Consider the following 15,665-nt stretch of genomic DNA (forward strand, 5'->3'; position numbering starts at 1 on the left):
GGAATCAGTTCACAGATCATGCTAATTCTTAAATGTTATGAAGAGCTATCGCTATTCCCATATGTGTATAAAGAGGGGGCACCCAGATTTGAACTGGGGACCTCTTGATCTGCAGTCAAATGCTCTACCACTGAGCTATACCCCCTGACAACAATAGCTGCCACAGGTGCTAATTTTCTAAAACTCTCCTGCTGTTTTTGTTTGCATAGTGAGTGCTTGGGTGGTACGTATGCGTATAAATGCACATGTTTGTGTGCTGTATAGACAGGATGGCAAATTAATTGATTTTATAATTTTGTAGAACTAAAAATTAAGCAGATGATAAAAGTTAGTTTTATTTCCCAGATTTGACCAAGGGTTAGGGTTAGGTTTAAATCTCTATCTTTTTCTATTTTTCCTTTGGTATGACAGGTCATGCTATAATACAAGGGTGATCACTTTCAATCCATCACTTAATCTTCAGTAGTGTGTGAAGTACTTAAATCCACTAAAGTATAAGTATAAGCACAACAATGTAAAAGTGCTCTGTTGCAAGTAAAAGTCTTCCATATTATTTTTTCTTAAAGTAAAAGTACAGAGGTATTAAGAGCACAATGTATTCAAAACATTAAAAGTAAAGGTAGTCATTTTTGAGAACTGGCCCGTGATTTGACATATTTTACATCACAGGATTGTGAGTACTGGTGGATGAGTATGTGAGCAGTATTTTACTGTTGTGACTGGTTGAGATTCATCTTGTTAAATTACTCTCTATACATGTCCAGTCAGGTTCCCTCTATAGGGTCACAAGATGAACCTGTGGGGTCATGACATGATTAATGGGAGATATTTTGTGAAATATCAGACAATTTACCTCTTAGGGCCTTGGACAGTTGTTCCAATGAAACCATCCGAGAAGTTTAGAAGCAAAATCTGTCTTTGATTGAGCTCCTAACAACTCAGTGACGACTGAAACATGAACAGGTTCCAACTGGGCACTTCTTCTTTGTTAGGGGTCACAAGCCCAAACAGAGAACCACCGGGTTGCAAAATCTGCAAAACAAAAAGCAAATTGGACTGCCAGTGTAACTCTTCAGTGTCTTTAATCTAAAAAAGATAAATAACAGGAATTTGTGCTTCAATAAACATCATACAGAATTATAAATGCTTAAAAAGTCAATTACATTCACCTTGTGGTCGTAACCGTGGAATCATCCTAACCAAGGATGCCTTGAGACGACGTCTCTGTCACTGTGTGACTGACAGTTACCGCCCACTTCGCTTTTCACTCAGCTGACATAAAACAACCGTCTTACGTTTTTCTCTTTACCTGTTGAAGTATCACAGCCTAAAGAACGGGAGAACAAGTCCTCTAATGTTGGCACTTTCATATAAACGCATCAGGTGCATTATGAAACCATGTGACCATGAAAAGTAGTTGACAAATGTTTGAGTTGAAGAGTGCAGATAAACAGACACAAGAAGAGGGGAAACCAAGCAAAGCAGTCATGACCAAAACAAAACTGTAAGAGCTACATGTAAATGTACAAGAAACTATGAAGTTTTTCTGCTCTGCTCGGTTGTGTACGCTGTAATACCTTCTCATGATCAAATGTCAGAACCTGAAATATGAGATGAACATTACACTTTTCTTGAACCCATCGTCCTTCACAGTGTGCCAGACAGCTACAGATACCTTTTGATATTTTTTCAACATACACCAAGAACAAAAGTGAGTCTCTAACTTATAACACTCATCGTTTATTACATTTACTAGATGTATCGTTCTTAATGTGACAGATACATCTCTAATATATGGAAAATAAATTCAATTCCAAATAAATGCTTGTATTTTCCTAAGCTCAAGTCTAATGTGCAAATCTTATACAAAGTGGATGCAGATAATTCTTCACATGTGAAACATAGTAGTAGTCTGTGACATTTCACCTCTCTTTGAAGAAACCTTGGGCTGGGGGTCACAGTTTGTGTAGCTTTCGGATCCAGCGACTGCATGATGCATGTATATGTTTGTATGTGTTTACTGTCATGTTTTTGCCCACCCTGCTAGGCAGGAATAATCTCTTCATTGCACAGGACCTCGGGTGTGACGGGGTGCTGGAGCACGCATCCACAGCAGCCTGTGGGGGCGCCGCAGAGCCTGTATGTAGCAAACAGGAGGCACCCTAGACTCAGCATCCCCCGCTCTACAGCAGCATCTGAACAGGACGGAGGAGGTTTTAAGGGAGGAAGGTGGGGAACATATGGCTGTCACATCCAAAGGACCAGGCTTTGGGGTGGTGTTGGTGTTCTAGCTGCCTGGCAGGAGAGGATCAGAGACATGCCTCTGGATCTCCTGCATCTCTGTGGAGGTCTCCAGGTGCTCAGGGAGGGAGGGGAAGCGCTGGCTGACACATAGTAGTCCAGGAGGCTCAAGAGCCCCTGACAGTTGAGGAGGGGTAATGCCCACAGAGGGCAGATGTGGAGGGTCGGACTCCGGCGACATGGACACGGTGTCATCAGAGGCCACGGTGAGATGGATCCCGCTGGACAGGGAGTCCTTGGATTTGTGGTTAAAGTCAGAGTCTGGACTCTGGAAAGAGAGTGAGAGGTATTTAGCCTAAACCACACAGAAATGGTTTGATGATTTTCAGGGTTTAAAGGAAAAGTTCAACACTACGCTTGTTTGCATTCTCTCTGAGAGTTAGATGAGAAGAGTTATCACTCTCGCGTCTGCACAATAGATATGTTGTTAGAGCTAGCAACAGGTTAGTTTAGCTTAGCATAAAGACTGGAAACAAGGAACAGCAAACTTCTTTGTCCATACATGAAGAAATACACCTAGCGGCACCTCTAACTCTCATTAACTGCCAGGAAACCAGTTGACACGATAGGAAGTTACTGGCTGAAGTAATGCCAAGCAGCAACCTCCTGAGGCTGGAAAATGAAGCCAATGCATTGAGTGTCTAAAACTGCAGGTCTTTGAGTGGCCACATGAGGCTGGCTTCATAAGTAAGTAAATTCCCCATAGACACCCACATTAAAATCCATAACTCTACAGCAGAAATAAACATGTTTACAGTCTGGTACACCCTGCACCTTATTTCAATATTTATGACAACCATTTGGGAGCAAATATTTATATAACCCACCAGTTTATATTTGATTAAGGCCCAAAGTTACACATATTTAAGGGCGAGGCTGCTTGACTGACAGGCTGTCGGTGATGCATTGCTACAGTCTGACTCAGATCCACCCCTCTCTCCTCCACAGCTTCAACATCTCATCCAAATGTGGTCACTTATCACTCCAAATAAAGAAAATGGCGACAACCAAAATCCCAAACTTGAGGATTGAAAAACAGGAGTCCACAAACCAATGGATGTCATCACAGTAGCTATGTCTATCATTTCATACAAACTATGAGTAATACACATTTCCCTCCAAAATTAGCACAAAGGTGATTTTTTAATATGCTGGGACACATTTGACACTATTGTCAGTAAATAAGTATTCCTTATTGTTTTATTTCCTGTGTCATGTTAAATTTCACAAACTTGCTGTAAAACAGGTTAGTAAACAGTAGAAAGCAACATTGAGGCCAGTGAAAATGTAATTACTTTTTTTTTTTTAAATAACTATTACTTATTAAGTCCCTCTTTCAAACTTAGTACCAGCTAATTTGAAATGGTGGTTATCGTTGATAATGTTCAAGAGAGACAGAATTTGTGGCTGAGATGATGTGAAGTGTCTCAGAGATTAATGTTGGTTGCGCCAGAAAAGGAGTAAAAATTTGTATGCCCATGCAGGTGCCATGTTTCCATCACTGCCGATCAGAGCTGGAGCTAACAAATAACCGTACAACCACTGTTGAATGATTTGTTGTGAGAATAAATGAAAGACAAATGTCAGATGTTGGTGGGTGTTAGTATTTTTTTGCCCAGTGGGAAAGGGGCAAAAGAAATAGGCACATAGCTCGAGTTTTTTGTATGGATTTTTCAACACGTGACAATACATAATAATTAGTGAGCTTTAAAGGTGCTGGTTTCAATTTCCCAAACTGTCAAACTATTCCTTAATTTACAAAATAAAAAAATATTTCTTGATTTAACTGAAATGAACACAAAGAGGATCCCAAACTGACTGACCTCAGATCAGCAAAGTTAAGTACGTAAACTAAAAACAGCACCTGTAGCAGTGAGGCAGTGCTGTCGATCGGTACTGGCTGGATTGGAGGGACGGTGTGGATTGTGGGTGCTGCTGTGCTGTACAGGGTGGTGGGGTGAGGCGGGCGAGGGCTGGGGGACACGGCGCTGTAGGCCGGAGGCACCGGGGCCATCTGCCTCTGGAGGAGCTGCAGGATCACATTGATGTCTGCAGTCATACGGGTCTCCAGCCTTGGCAGGATAAAGAGAGACATCAGCTATTTATCCTCACGAAAAGAAAAACACACAAAGTTACACTGATGTTTTGATGGTGGATGGAGCACATCATAGTGTTTTATAAAATCCTCTCATCTGCTTTTTTAAAAATGTCCACTAGGTTTCTCTCTTGCTCTCCCTATAGTATCTCTCTTCCCCAATGGCATACATGAGGACAAGCAGGTGACAGGACGCACATACACTGACTGAAAAATGAAAATTATTCTTTTTTTTTTTTTACCCTCATCTGTGACCCTTTCTTATCACTGTCTTTCTCTCCTCCTCTAACACCTCTTTTCTCTCCTCCATATGCTACGCACATTAACATCATGCACACAACCAGCTGGGAACCGACATGTAAACATAGCAGGAGAGGAAGGGAGGAGTCTTCACAAGTACGATGTGGAAGTAAACATTACCTGTTAGAGGCTAATAATGAAGACAGACATAATATTGACTCATATCAGCAGGGGGTATAGCTCAGTGGTAGAGCATTTGACTGCAGATCAAGAGGTCCCCGGTTCAAATCCGGGTGCCCCCTCTTTATTGTCATTTTGCACACATTAAAAATAACTCACCTGTTTAACTGAGACTGCAGCAGCTCTAGTCTGGACTCCAGTTCACTGGGCCGATCCTCAGCGCAGGGTGACGGGTGGAAACTGGCCCTGACTGAGGACGGTCGTCTCTGACTGTCTGAGAACTGGCTGGCTCTGCGGTCTGGCCAGTAGCCATACAGGCCTGACATGCTGATTGGGGCTGCAGCTGTGCAGAAGGAGATGAGAAACAATCCTTTAATTTCCAAAACACCCTCTTGTCTGTTATTTAAAAAAGAAAAACAAACTATCATGTAATATGTGGATACAGGATTAGAACCAGTCAGTGTGTAATCTAGTTTGGAATTTTTCATTAGTTTTGCTTTTCATATAATTTAAAAATTTTATTCCAATTTCCGTGAAGGTTTCTTAGTTTTGGTGCAGGCATATTTTAGTCATTCTAACATTAAACATTAAACATTTAAACTTTATTTTTAATCCCTGCTTTTTGCAGATGTTACTTTTACTTTTACTTTTCTTTTCTTTTTAGTTTCAGTTCTATTCTTACTGCTATTGAAAGGGTTGGGATTTTAAAGGTATACTGACACATTTATATATATATATATATTTTCTTTTATCACAAACTGTGAGTCTAAATGTAAAAATGCACAAAAGTATTATCTTTGTTATGATTTGCAAAAGAATATTAGCTTTTCTTAAACATTTCTTTGGTTAAATTTTCAGATTTTATTAGATGGATTTTAAGTTTAGTTGAAAGTGTCTTTCTTGCTCCTTAAAGAGTGCACTGATAGAGTTGTGATTTCAAAACTCATTTGGTACACCTCTAAAATGTGTAGACAATATCAGGTCTATTGGAGTCAATCCAGACATGACTGATGTGGGGATTGTGGGTAGTCTTTACCTGAGTATGGCGGTCCTCCGAGGTCTACAGGTGGTCCCATCCCTGCTGAGGGTCCACTGTGAGGCAGGAGGTTGACCACTGCTGGGGGGTAGTCTCTGGTGTCACCCCCGGTGGGGTACAGCTCCCCTTTGCTGTGTCCCGTGGGCTTCATCTCCTCATCACTAGACTGTGAACAGATGCTGGGGCTGCTGCAGAGGTCTTCCCAGTGGGATCCTGCCATTGTGCCCTGGTGGTGGTTTGCCATAGGACAGGACTGATCCGGGTAAGAGTCTTCACGGTCCATGCCGTCTGTACAAACAGTGCAAGGGGACAGCCATGATAAGATTATATAGAGATTAGACAGAACAGAAACATAATTGTTTTAGGCCTCCTCACTCACTCACCTGGTCGGTTACGACGACGCAGGGAGCTTCTCCGATGCCTTGTCCGGCGATAGCCACATTCAGAGTCCTTGCCCGGGGTTGGCTGGTGTATTCTATCTGCCTGATACATATCAGTTTCAGTAATTCAGAAATGCACACCTGATCTCATACTTAAAGGATATATACGTACATTTACTTACTGTCTTATGTCATTATGTTTGATAAATCTACATTTGAAAATTTGTACCTGCATTAGAGATTTGATTATGGAGTGATTCAAGAGGGAAAGAGAGAGAAAGAGGGTGGACAGAGAGGGAAAGCGATTAAATGTAGAGATCCGGAGGAGGGGCAGAGAGAGCGCGGGCAAGAGAGGGACAGAAAAGAAGAGAAAGGGGGGTTGCAAGGTGAACTGGTTGGCAGTTTGTGTCTCCTTCCCCAGCAATGGAAGAAATATTAATAAAATGCAGCGGAGAGTGGTGATCAACATCTACATGCTGCACTGCCATCACCGTGCGTACAACACATACTGAGGGACACAGCCTGCTTTGCTGAACCTGTCGTGCACGAGATGACAGACATAGAAGGAGAAATGGTGCGAGGAAAAACGCCAACCCTTAGCTTGTAATAACGGTTTTAATATTTTAAAATATTTCTTTTATAATATATAAAATATGATATAGTATAGGCCTATTTTTACAGTACAAATTCGGGTTTTTAATCAGGCTCAGGCCCAAACCTGCTGCTGTGGTTCAGGCTCGGGTCAGGCCTGGACAGAAACTGTGTGGGTTCATGTGGGGCCGGGCCTGATTTTTTTGGGCCCGATCTAAGCTCTAACCTGCATAAGTTGGTGTAATGGTGGGTCAATAAAAGAAATCAAAATCTTCACTAAAACAGCTAGGGATTTACAATCCACAATCACAAAAAGGAAAAACCCAACAAATGCACTAACAATAGCCCAGACATGACATGTGCATCATGTTAAGAAATGTTCTAATTTATACAGGATGGAATATTACTTTAAATATAAGTACAGGGATACACCATAAAACTAAGAGGAGATTTTCTAAGCAGTTAAAACTAAGTGATGATACCTTTTCGATTTCACCACTTTAAGGTGCCCAGTTGAGTTTGTGACCACTTAGACAGCCCAGAGCAATGACCTGCTGAGCATGTTGTGCATAGAGACAGTTAAGTGATACGCCAGTAAAAGAAGACTGAAAAAAAAGAGTGCAAGCCAATATGAGGTGCTTTTGGGGCCTGATGGATAATAAATCTATGGGTGAAATGTTTAATGTACATAGACCATGTTTGTTCATAAAACTGGTTAAAACAGGTTTTCTTAGGTTTAGAGGCAAGAACAAAAGCACAGATTTGACAAAATGACAGCAATCACTATTAATGTAACAATGCTCTCTAATGGCACTCACATCTCTCAGGTTGAAAGTGATCTCCACGTTGTTCCAGAACATGTCGGCAAAGTCGGGGTACATGTCCAGCACTTCCAGCAGATCGTCTCTCAGGATCTTGTGAAGGTCACAGTAGGTCAAAGCCCTGACGTCAGCGCTGGATTTACCTGGCCTCCCGTACAGACTGATGGGTTCGCCAAAGATGTCGTTCTTTCCTACAGAAACCACAGCAAAAGCAAGAAAGAACATGTAAAAAGCTGAACAGTTACTCAATAGATGTTTGAACAAGTAAGCAAGCCTGTGCTAATAATAGTGAAACAAGTTACTCTGAATCTGATACAAAACAAAAGAGAAATGGAGCACTAGAGTGACCCTGATCCTCAACAGCACCTCTGCTCAAAACAAATTAATGATCCCCTCAAACACAACTGGAAAAGAAATGACCTATGCAGGCCTGGATCTGAGTGCTGGCCCTATTGATGATCAATGCCACAGTGGAATGGATGTGGAGCTGTGCCCAAACACCTCTGGCAACACAACACAACACACACACACACACACACACACACACACACACACACACACACACACACACACACACACACACACACACACCATGCACATACACACACATACACATACAGAGTTGTGGCTTTGTGGGAAAGAGAGGAGAAGATTGGACTGGTAAAACAGATACAAAAAAGTAACAAAATGAAAAATAAATCATAGCAGTCATTTAACAAAAGTTCAGCCACGGTTATAATGTCTCAAAAGTGTAAAATTGAGATTTTTTTTCTCAATTTCAAGGTTTGATCTCAGAGTTTGGTTATTTGTAATGTGAATCTGTCATTAGGTGAATTCATTTGTTGGTTGTTTCAGTGAACAACGAATTATGAAAATAAATGCTGATTTGTAATCTTACTGGAAAATAACTAAGTGAGTAGAACCTCCGCAGTGGCTTGCAGCTCACCTAGTATGGCCACCACCACGTCATCCCTGAGGATCTCTATAGAGCCTCTTGAAATGAAGTAGAGGGCGGTAAGAATGTCCCCACTGTGGACCAGAGTGTCACCCGGCGGAGCGTGGGTGGTCTTGAATCGCATGGCCAGAGCCCGCAGACAGCCTTTGTTGGCACCTCGAAAAGCTTTGCAGTTCTGCAGTAAGCTGCGGTTCAAATGGAGGCAGATGTCAGCCTGCAGACACTCAGGGAAACCCTTTAAAACCTGCAGGTCAACAGAGGTCATTAGGTTAATTGATTATTTTGCATCTGTTTTTTATGATTTTTTTAAAAAACATTTGATATTTTTGCATCTATTTGTCCTATATCTTAAAAACAATGTAACCTAAAAATGGAAAACGCAAACTGAATCTAAAAGGTACATAATGAAAAAAACTGTAGGGTGAGAGAAGGAGGGCAGATTGTGTCAGATCGATTCAGGCGGGGCACAAAGCACAGTGGCTCCAAGTGATTATCTATTCTCACATTGAATTGGCAGGCGCTAATGCTGCTCTCAGGCTGTGCCATGCTTCAGTGCTGATAGCAGCCCAAGTAGTGATATGACATACATTATCATTAAAATTGCCATCTCCCAATGTTTCAGCCTCAGTGGAAACATTCAAGTGTGTTTATACAGGAAGGGGGCACCCAGAGTTGAACTGGGGACCTCTTGATCTGCAGTCAAATGCTCTACCACTGAGCTATACCCCCACAGAACACCAGGAGTGATTGCATCACTACAGTAGCATGCATGAATCCGGAAACCTTTTTTCAGGCACAGGGAAAAAAGCTGACTGTGACAAAGGTTTTGTTGGAAGATGTAAAAGATGTTTTAAAAAACAACTATCTCTTATTCTGAAAGCAAATCCACTTGCAATCCAACAGAGAAAACTTGGATTTGTGTTCATTTGAGTATAAGGTTACATGAAATTTCAGTGTGAAAAAACTGGGTCATTGCAGCAACAAAAACAAGGCGAAGAACCCGTGTAGGTCACACACACCTAAGGTAATGCTGCAATGGGATATATATAAAAGACAAGAGGAAAGCAAGTGTGCTAACACATTCTGGGATTTAAGTTTTGTTTGGCTGATTATTTTTACCATCCACTTCAGAGCAAAGACATTTTCGGCATGTTCTTTCAGTGGGATTATTTTTTTTTAAAAAGAAATTAAATTCCAGCAGAGTGGCCTGTATATAGCAGATGTGGTTTTAGAAACAGACAAAAACAATACTGTACTAGGGGGCACCCAGAATTGAACTGGGGACCTCTTGATCTGCAGTCAAATGCTCTACCACTGAGCTACACCCCCCCATGCTGACACAGGCTAAGAACCAAATCACTCATATGAACATATAAAGCAATAATGTCATGTTTTGAAACTGTGTAAACATCCACTGTCCACCCAAATACAGAGCTCTTGCTTCCTGTGAACTCGTGCACGACCATGAGGTGTGTATGAATGTCTCACATGACTTACAGCGTTCATGTCGATGCCATTGGTGTAGGACCAGGCATGCTGGAAGTACTCCTCCAGCCTCTGTCTCAGGCCTCCTGGGATTTGGTGGAAACGTATGAATTCTTTGACCCGCAGCATCTGGGTGTGGTATCGAGCCGTGCCCGAGTACAATCTCTGAATGATGGCTGAGACGTTACCAAAGATACTGGCGTACATCAGAGCTGCGTAGGACAGATGACAGAGAAACCACATGTTGGAGTAATTGATGATACCAAGATTGGTTAAATGAACAGTTTTCAAAATAGAGATTTTATTTTTGCACAAACAGATAACATGCAAAACAAATGTATGTATTTAAAATCAAAGTCCTTTGGCAACATACTGATATCAATTTTGTAAAACTAAATCATTTTACAAAATCGATCATTAAAACACAATATTGAAGAAAGAAATTCTAGTAGCTATTACGGTTATTAAAAATTCAGTCACCAGCTTTAGACTAGAGTTAATAAGTCAGTTTGCAAGAGCAGTATAGGTGTTACATAATAATCATTGAACAAAGTGTTTGAACCTTTTTTTTTCATTTACATAATTGCCTGATAATGTTTTTGAAGATAAGCCTGATTTTAAGATAGAAGAATCCACAACACCAGAGTTTAATTTGTGATCAAGTATTTATATACATGCATGGCTCACCCTGCCTTTACAGGGTAAGTTTGGTTATTTCAAATATTTCTGGACCCTATTTTCTCCTGTTTTTGTGTCAAAGTGACTAATGGGAAAAACATTTTTTGAAATTTGTATAGTCTGAGTGAGAGCACTGCAGACAGCAGCGGCCAAACAGGCTGTAATGTAAACACTTGGGGTGTGTTGCACCATTGATTTACATCCACTGAAAGTACAAATTTTCGCCTCCGCACGTTCAGATTGTTATTCTAAGTGTCTGAAATCATTATAGAAAGGATTCCTACAGAGACAGATCCCCTTGTTAAAGAGTAAGAAACTTTTTGTTGAACGAGGCCCAATCCACTATCACCAAATCTTCCAGACTGCCTTTTACTTAAATTGTGATTTTAGCATAAAAAGAGCGAGCACATTTTTACATCTAGGTTGGTGAATTAAGGGTTTCTTTCAACTTAAATAGAGTTTGTGACTGTCTGAACCATGGAGAGATGAAGATGAAGATGAATTTTGTGAGTTTTATTTTGTTTCTGCTGGCTTTAATGAAGTGTGTTTTACAATGATAACAAATAAGTGTTTATTTAAATGGAGCTTAGTTTGTTTGGCGATAGTGATTTCGGGGGTCTTTCTTTTTAACCAAAAGGATGTTACTCTTTAACACAAACGTCTGTCTCAGTTGGTATTCTTTGCATAATGTTGTCAAACACTTTAAATAAGAATCTGAGCCTGTCAGTGACAAAAACAAGCTCTGTTACAGGATGTAAATTGACAGTGAGAAAAATGTCCAGAGTGGTTACATTGAAGACTGTTTTGGGCTGCCGTCTGTAACTCTCTTGCTCATTTCAGGGCCAATTTTTAAAAATGGCTGCTCCTATTAGTTACTTAGAGACAAAAACTTGGAAAAAAAGGGTCCAGGTTGAAAAATACAGAAGTCAACCTGTAAGAGGTGTGATGTCTGGAAAATTTTGTAAATTCTTTATTTCAGTGGAAAGTTTGAGAGTCACTTTCTTTTCCACCGTTACATACAAATAAGTTTTGGGGAAACAAAAGAATGTTTGTATTGTATAGCATGAAAATGTAAAAAATATGAAGACCAAATATTGACACAAAGTACTGGTCATTAGCTTTTCCAATTAAATCACAAAAAAATGCAACAATCAGAATTTAAAACCGTGGTAACCGTGGTTTTCACGCATTAACAGTTACCTATCGCTGCCTTAAAACCATTAGTATTTTATTTGTTCAAGCGGGTGCTCTTTCAGACTCACTGCCACTCTACTTACAGCCAATGAGCATGACACAGATGGAGAAGATCTTCTCTGGGTTGGTGTTGGGTGAGACGTTCCCAAATCCAACACTGGTCAGGCTGCTGAAGGTGAAGTACAGGGCCGTAACATACTTGTCCTTGATGGAGGGGCCCGAGGCTGCGTCACTGTCATTATACTGTTTACCAATCTGGTCAGCCAGGTTGTCCAGCCAGCCGATCTTCATTCCTCCGATGCGGGCAGAGCCGGTGCGCTCCACGTTGCCGATGGCATACCAGATACAGGCCAGCCAATGAGCGATGAGGGCAAAGGTGCACATTAGGAGGAAAAGGACCGCAGCTCCATATTCTGAGTAGCGGTCCAACTTCCTGGCAACTCGTACCAACCTCAGCAGTCTGGCTGTTTTCAGTAATCCAATCAGAGTGGTTGTCTGAGGCTGGTGGAGGGAGAGAGGGAGAGAGAGAGAGAGAGAGAGAGAGAGAGAGAGAGAGAGAGAGAGAGGGGCGACTTTATGTTTAGAGATATTAGCAGCTTTTTGTGTCAGTGTAAAATATGCTCAAACCAGCAACATCAATCACTGAGATTCAGACAACTTGAGACTGACATGGTGCAAGAAACTGACATACATACACACAGACTATGATGAGCTGACACTTAATCTCCTACACCCAACCACCACTACATCTTACAGTCTCAAAAACACTGAACAAAGTCTGCACACTGTCTGTGAAATGCTTCCAGCCAGGCAAACCTGCGACCTGAATGTTGGACCAATCTGAACTTTGCAAAGATGTTTAGATAACAAATGGATTCACTAAATCTCAAAATTCTTAATGTTGCAAACTGTTTAGAGTAGTTGTTGTATATCTAGATCCAACAATGGTTCTGCAACTGCATGAAATAATTCAATAACCAATTTTAGTCAACAGTATGAAGGAGATCTGACATTGTCAGAATAGCTGACATATTTTTCCAGTTGGTGAGTGAAGTGCTCGTCCAAACATGGTTGAAGTCTCAGCAAAAAAGCATGCAACCTTTCTTTCTTGATCAAACTTTAAATGTTTCGGGGATGATTTAATGTCTCTGTTCCACTTGCATCTGTAACTCAAAGGGGTTTCTTAGTTTCTTTCATTGCTCCCTCTGGAAAAGCTGAAACGTATTCACTGGATATTCTATCCTTGTTATCTACTATGGTACTGTAATTTTTCTGTCTGCTTGTTATTTATGCCTTCATTGGTAGGGACAGTGGAGATGGAGACATAAAACAAAGGGAGAGAGATGGGGATGACAATGACATACAATAATGTTTAAAAATGGACTCTAACAGATGACTAGAGATGTTCCAATACCTTTTTTTTCTTCTGATACCCATTTTCATACCTTGCGTATTGGCTAATAGAGAGTATCGATAACAATTCTTTTAAAAAAAAAAACAACAAAAAAACTATATATTAATAACCCTCTATAAATGAGAAATGATAGACTTTATTATTGTATGACATGGCTCAGGTCAAACCTTGAGTAAAACCCAGTATTTCTCTAACAGCTAATGTTACACTATTTTACCAGAAATCAATTCTTCTTCGCAGCTCTACAACAGAAGTTAAGTACGCCAATACCCAATCCAGTCATTTAGGAAGTATTAGAGGCATTTCAGATACTGGTGTCAGTACTGAAACAACTCTACTTAAGATACTTCTCTAGTTTTGTGGTATGCGTCATAAACACCTTAAAACCATAGTGCTGAATACCTGTCAAATACCAAGAAAGCTTTTTCACAGCAGACATGCGGCAGGAAAAGACAGATGTAAGTGACAATATAACTAATGGCTGGTTTTATCTAGCTTGCTCACTGGCATGACTTACTGAGATGTGTAAATGAAACAGAGCCATGATTACACATAGGGAGCAATTACGATGTTTAACCTTTTGTCTCTTGTGAAAAATGTATCTTTGTCAGACAACACTGGGAGTAAGTAAAGTAAAATGTTTGATGTTTGATGTCTTTCTCACCTCCTCAGAGCCAGAGCGGAATATGAGCAGATCGAAGGGGATGGCAGCCACGATGTCGATGAGGAACCAGCCTTTGAAGTAGTGCTGTGCAATGCGTCCCGGGTGGCTCACCACCTCATCGTTGTGATTAACGTAGGTGGTCCTGAAGTTGATGAGGATGTCTATGATGAACATGACATCCACCACCAGGTCCACCACATTGAGCGGGTTGCAGGTGTAACCACAGGTTCTTCTCCGCTCTTCCTCCACCTCATTGAGAAGGAAGGCAGCTGAGTACGGAGTGAAGATGGCGGTGTAGATCACCAGCAGCAGGATGATCCAGTCCCATACCGCTTTGAAGGGGCTGTAGTGAAGGATGGTCCATTTATGGATGCGTGGGGCCTGGAGCTTGTACTCTGGCAGCACGTCAGCACCGAGGGACAACACCTAAAGAAAGAGGGACAGTATAGCAAGAAGTTCACTAATAATGGAGGTAGGACAGTGTGACTCGTGGGATAGTGTGTACTTCATAGGGGCTGAGCTGAGAGCTAAGAGGTGTTCTGTAGGTTTGTCCATTGGTTGTTTTATCTGTGAGGAGATGAAAACATGGAAAGAGCACACTGCTTAACACTTAATAAAACACTATAATGAGAGAGAGCAAGATAATAACATTATCCCAAAGCATAAAAGTAACTTTGTAGCAAAAAGTTGAGATTAGATTATTTAATTTATTTACCATTTACTTAAATTGTATTCACCATTATCAGTATCATTATCCTTGTTAAACCCGGTTAAAGACTAGACTAGCTGCCAGCATAGAAAAAGAAGGAAGAACATGTTAGCATCACATAGTGCCCCCTGGATAGCCTATGTAGTGCCTCTAGTGGTCCCTGGATAATGTTATTTATTTAGGATCAGTATGATCTGCCCAGAGAACCTGATATGAAACCAGAAAAGAGTACTCGTGTAACATCGAAATCAGTGACCCGTCAGATTCTGTGGCCCAGTACCCGACTCTAAAAAAAATCGTTGAGTTTTGTGAGTTGTTGAGTGGTTAGGCTTAGGCTTTAGGGAGCAGCTTGTTAGTAAAATGTAGAAGTGCCGGGACTGCATACTGGTAAATAGCGGCCAGCTTCATGCACTGCTAGCAGTAGTTTGTCTTAAGTCATATTAGAAATTTGTCTAGATCAGTACAGATAACAGAGTACACCCACAACTTAAAAAGTAAATCCCCATGTGAGCACTGACACACAGCCTTCTCTTAAAAAAGTAAGACATGGGCTAAGCCAAACCAAGCACTAGCAGTTAAGTTGTTGTCCTCAACATAGCAACACGACTGTCACGTCACTTGATTGTGAGGAAACAAAAATATCCTGACTGACTCCAGAATATTTACACAGTAAAGGAGTTGTTAATTCTGTGTGTGAGAGGTAAGTGACTACTTCCTCAAAAAGACTCTCACAAGATTTGGCAGGAGAAAAGTCGCAATATGCCGTCATTTAAAATGCAGTTTCAAAAAGGCAGAATTTGTAAAGCGGCTAAATGGACAGAACCAACCCCAGCCTTTAGTGATTCAAAAAACATCAATTCACAGATCCCCATCCAGTGATACCACCACTCCCTAAGTGAGTTGTCAAACTGCATTAACAGGC

At 41.0% G+C, this 15,665-nt stretch overlaps 1 protein-coding gene and 4 non-coding genes across 5 annotated transcripts in view; 1 reads left to right on the forward strand and 4 right to left on the reverse strand.

Annotated features, from left to right (window-relative positions):
* Nucleotides 1-73: 73 nt before the first annotated feature.
* Nucleotides 74-145, reverse strand: trnac-gca. The gene has a single exon. It is a non-coding gene; the product is annotated as a tRNA-Cys (tRNA).
* A 920-nt stretch (nucleotides 146-1,065) lies between these two features.
* Nucleotides 1,066-15,665, reverse strand: part of kcnh6a (potassium voltage-gated channel, subfamily H (eag-related), member 6a) — a 34,676-nt gene continuing 20,076 nt past the window's right edge. The window contains exons 7-16 of the mRNA XM_042505260.1: nucleotides 14,035-14,460; nucleotides 12,040-12,457; nucleotides 10,097-10,296; nucleotides 8,591-8,843; nucleotides 7,642-7,835; nucleotides 6,236-6,335; nucleotides 5,853-6,140; nucleotides 4,976-5,159; nucleotides 4,166-4,373; nucleotides 1,066-2,569 (exon numbers count right to left, since the gene is read on the reverse strand). Of these exons, the coding sequence (XP_042361194.1) occupies nucleotides 2,288-2,569; nucleotides 4,166-4,373; nucleotides 4,976-5,159; nucleotides 5,853-6,140; nucleotides 6,236-6,335; nucleotides 7,642-7,835; nucleotides 8,591-8,843; nucleotides 10,097-10,296; nucleotides 12,040-12,457; nucleotides 14,035-14,460 (2,553 nt within the window). The 3' untranslated portion in view covers nucleotides 1,066-2,287. The remainder of the gene's footprint in view (nucleotides 2,570-4,165; nucleotides 4,374-4,975; nucleotides 5,160-5,852; nucleotides 6,141-6,235; nucleotides 6,336-7,641; nucleotides 7,836-8,590; nucleotides 8,844-10,096; nucleotides 10,297-12,039; nucleotides 12,458-14,034; nucleotides 14,461-15,665) is intronic.
* On the forward strand, nucleotides 4,867-4,938 carry trnac-gca. The gene has a single exon. It is a non-coding gene; the product is annotated as a tRNA-Cys (tRNA).
* On the reverse strand, nucleotides 9,257-9,328 carry trnac-gca. Its single transcript has one exon. It is a non-coding gene; the product is annotated as a tRNA-Cys (tRNA).
* On the reverse strand, nucleotides 9,857-9,928 carry trnac-gca. The gene has a single exon. It is a non-coding gene; the product is annotated as a tRNA-Cys (tRNA).

The sequence above is a fragment of the Plectropomus leopardus genome, chromosome 17 (assembly GCF_008729295.1).
Source record: "Plectropomus leopardus isolate mb chromosome 17, YSFRI_Pleo_2.0, whole genome shotgun sequence".
Classification (NCBI taxonomy): domain Eukaryota; kingdom Metazoa; phylum Chordata; class Actinopteri; order Perciformes; family Serranidae; genus Plectropomus; species Plectropomus leopardus.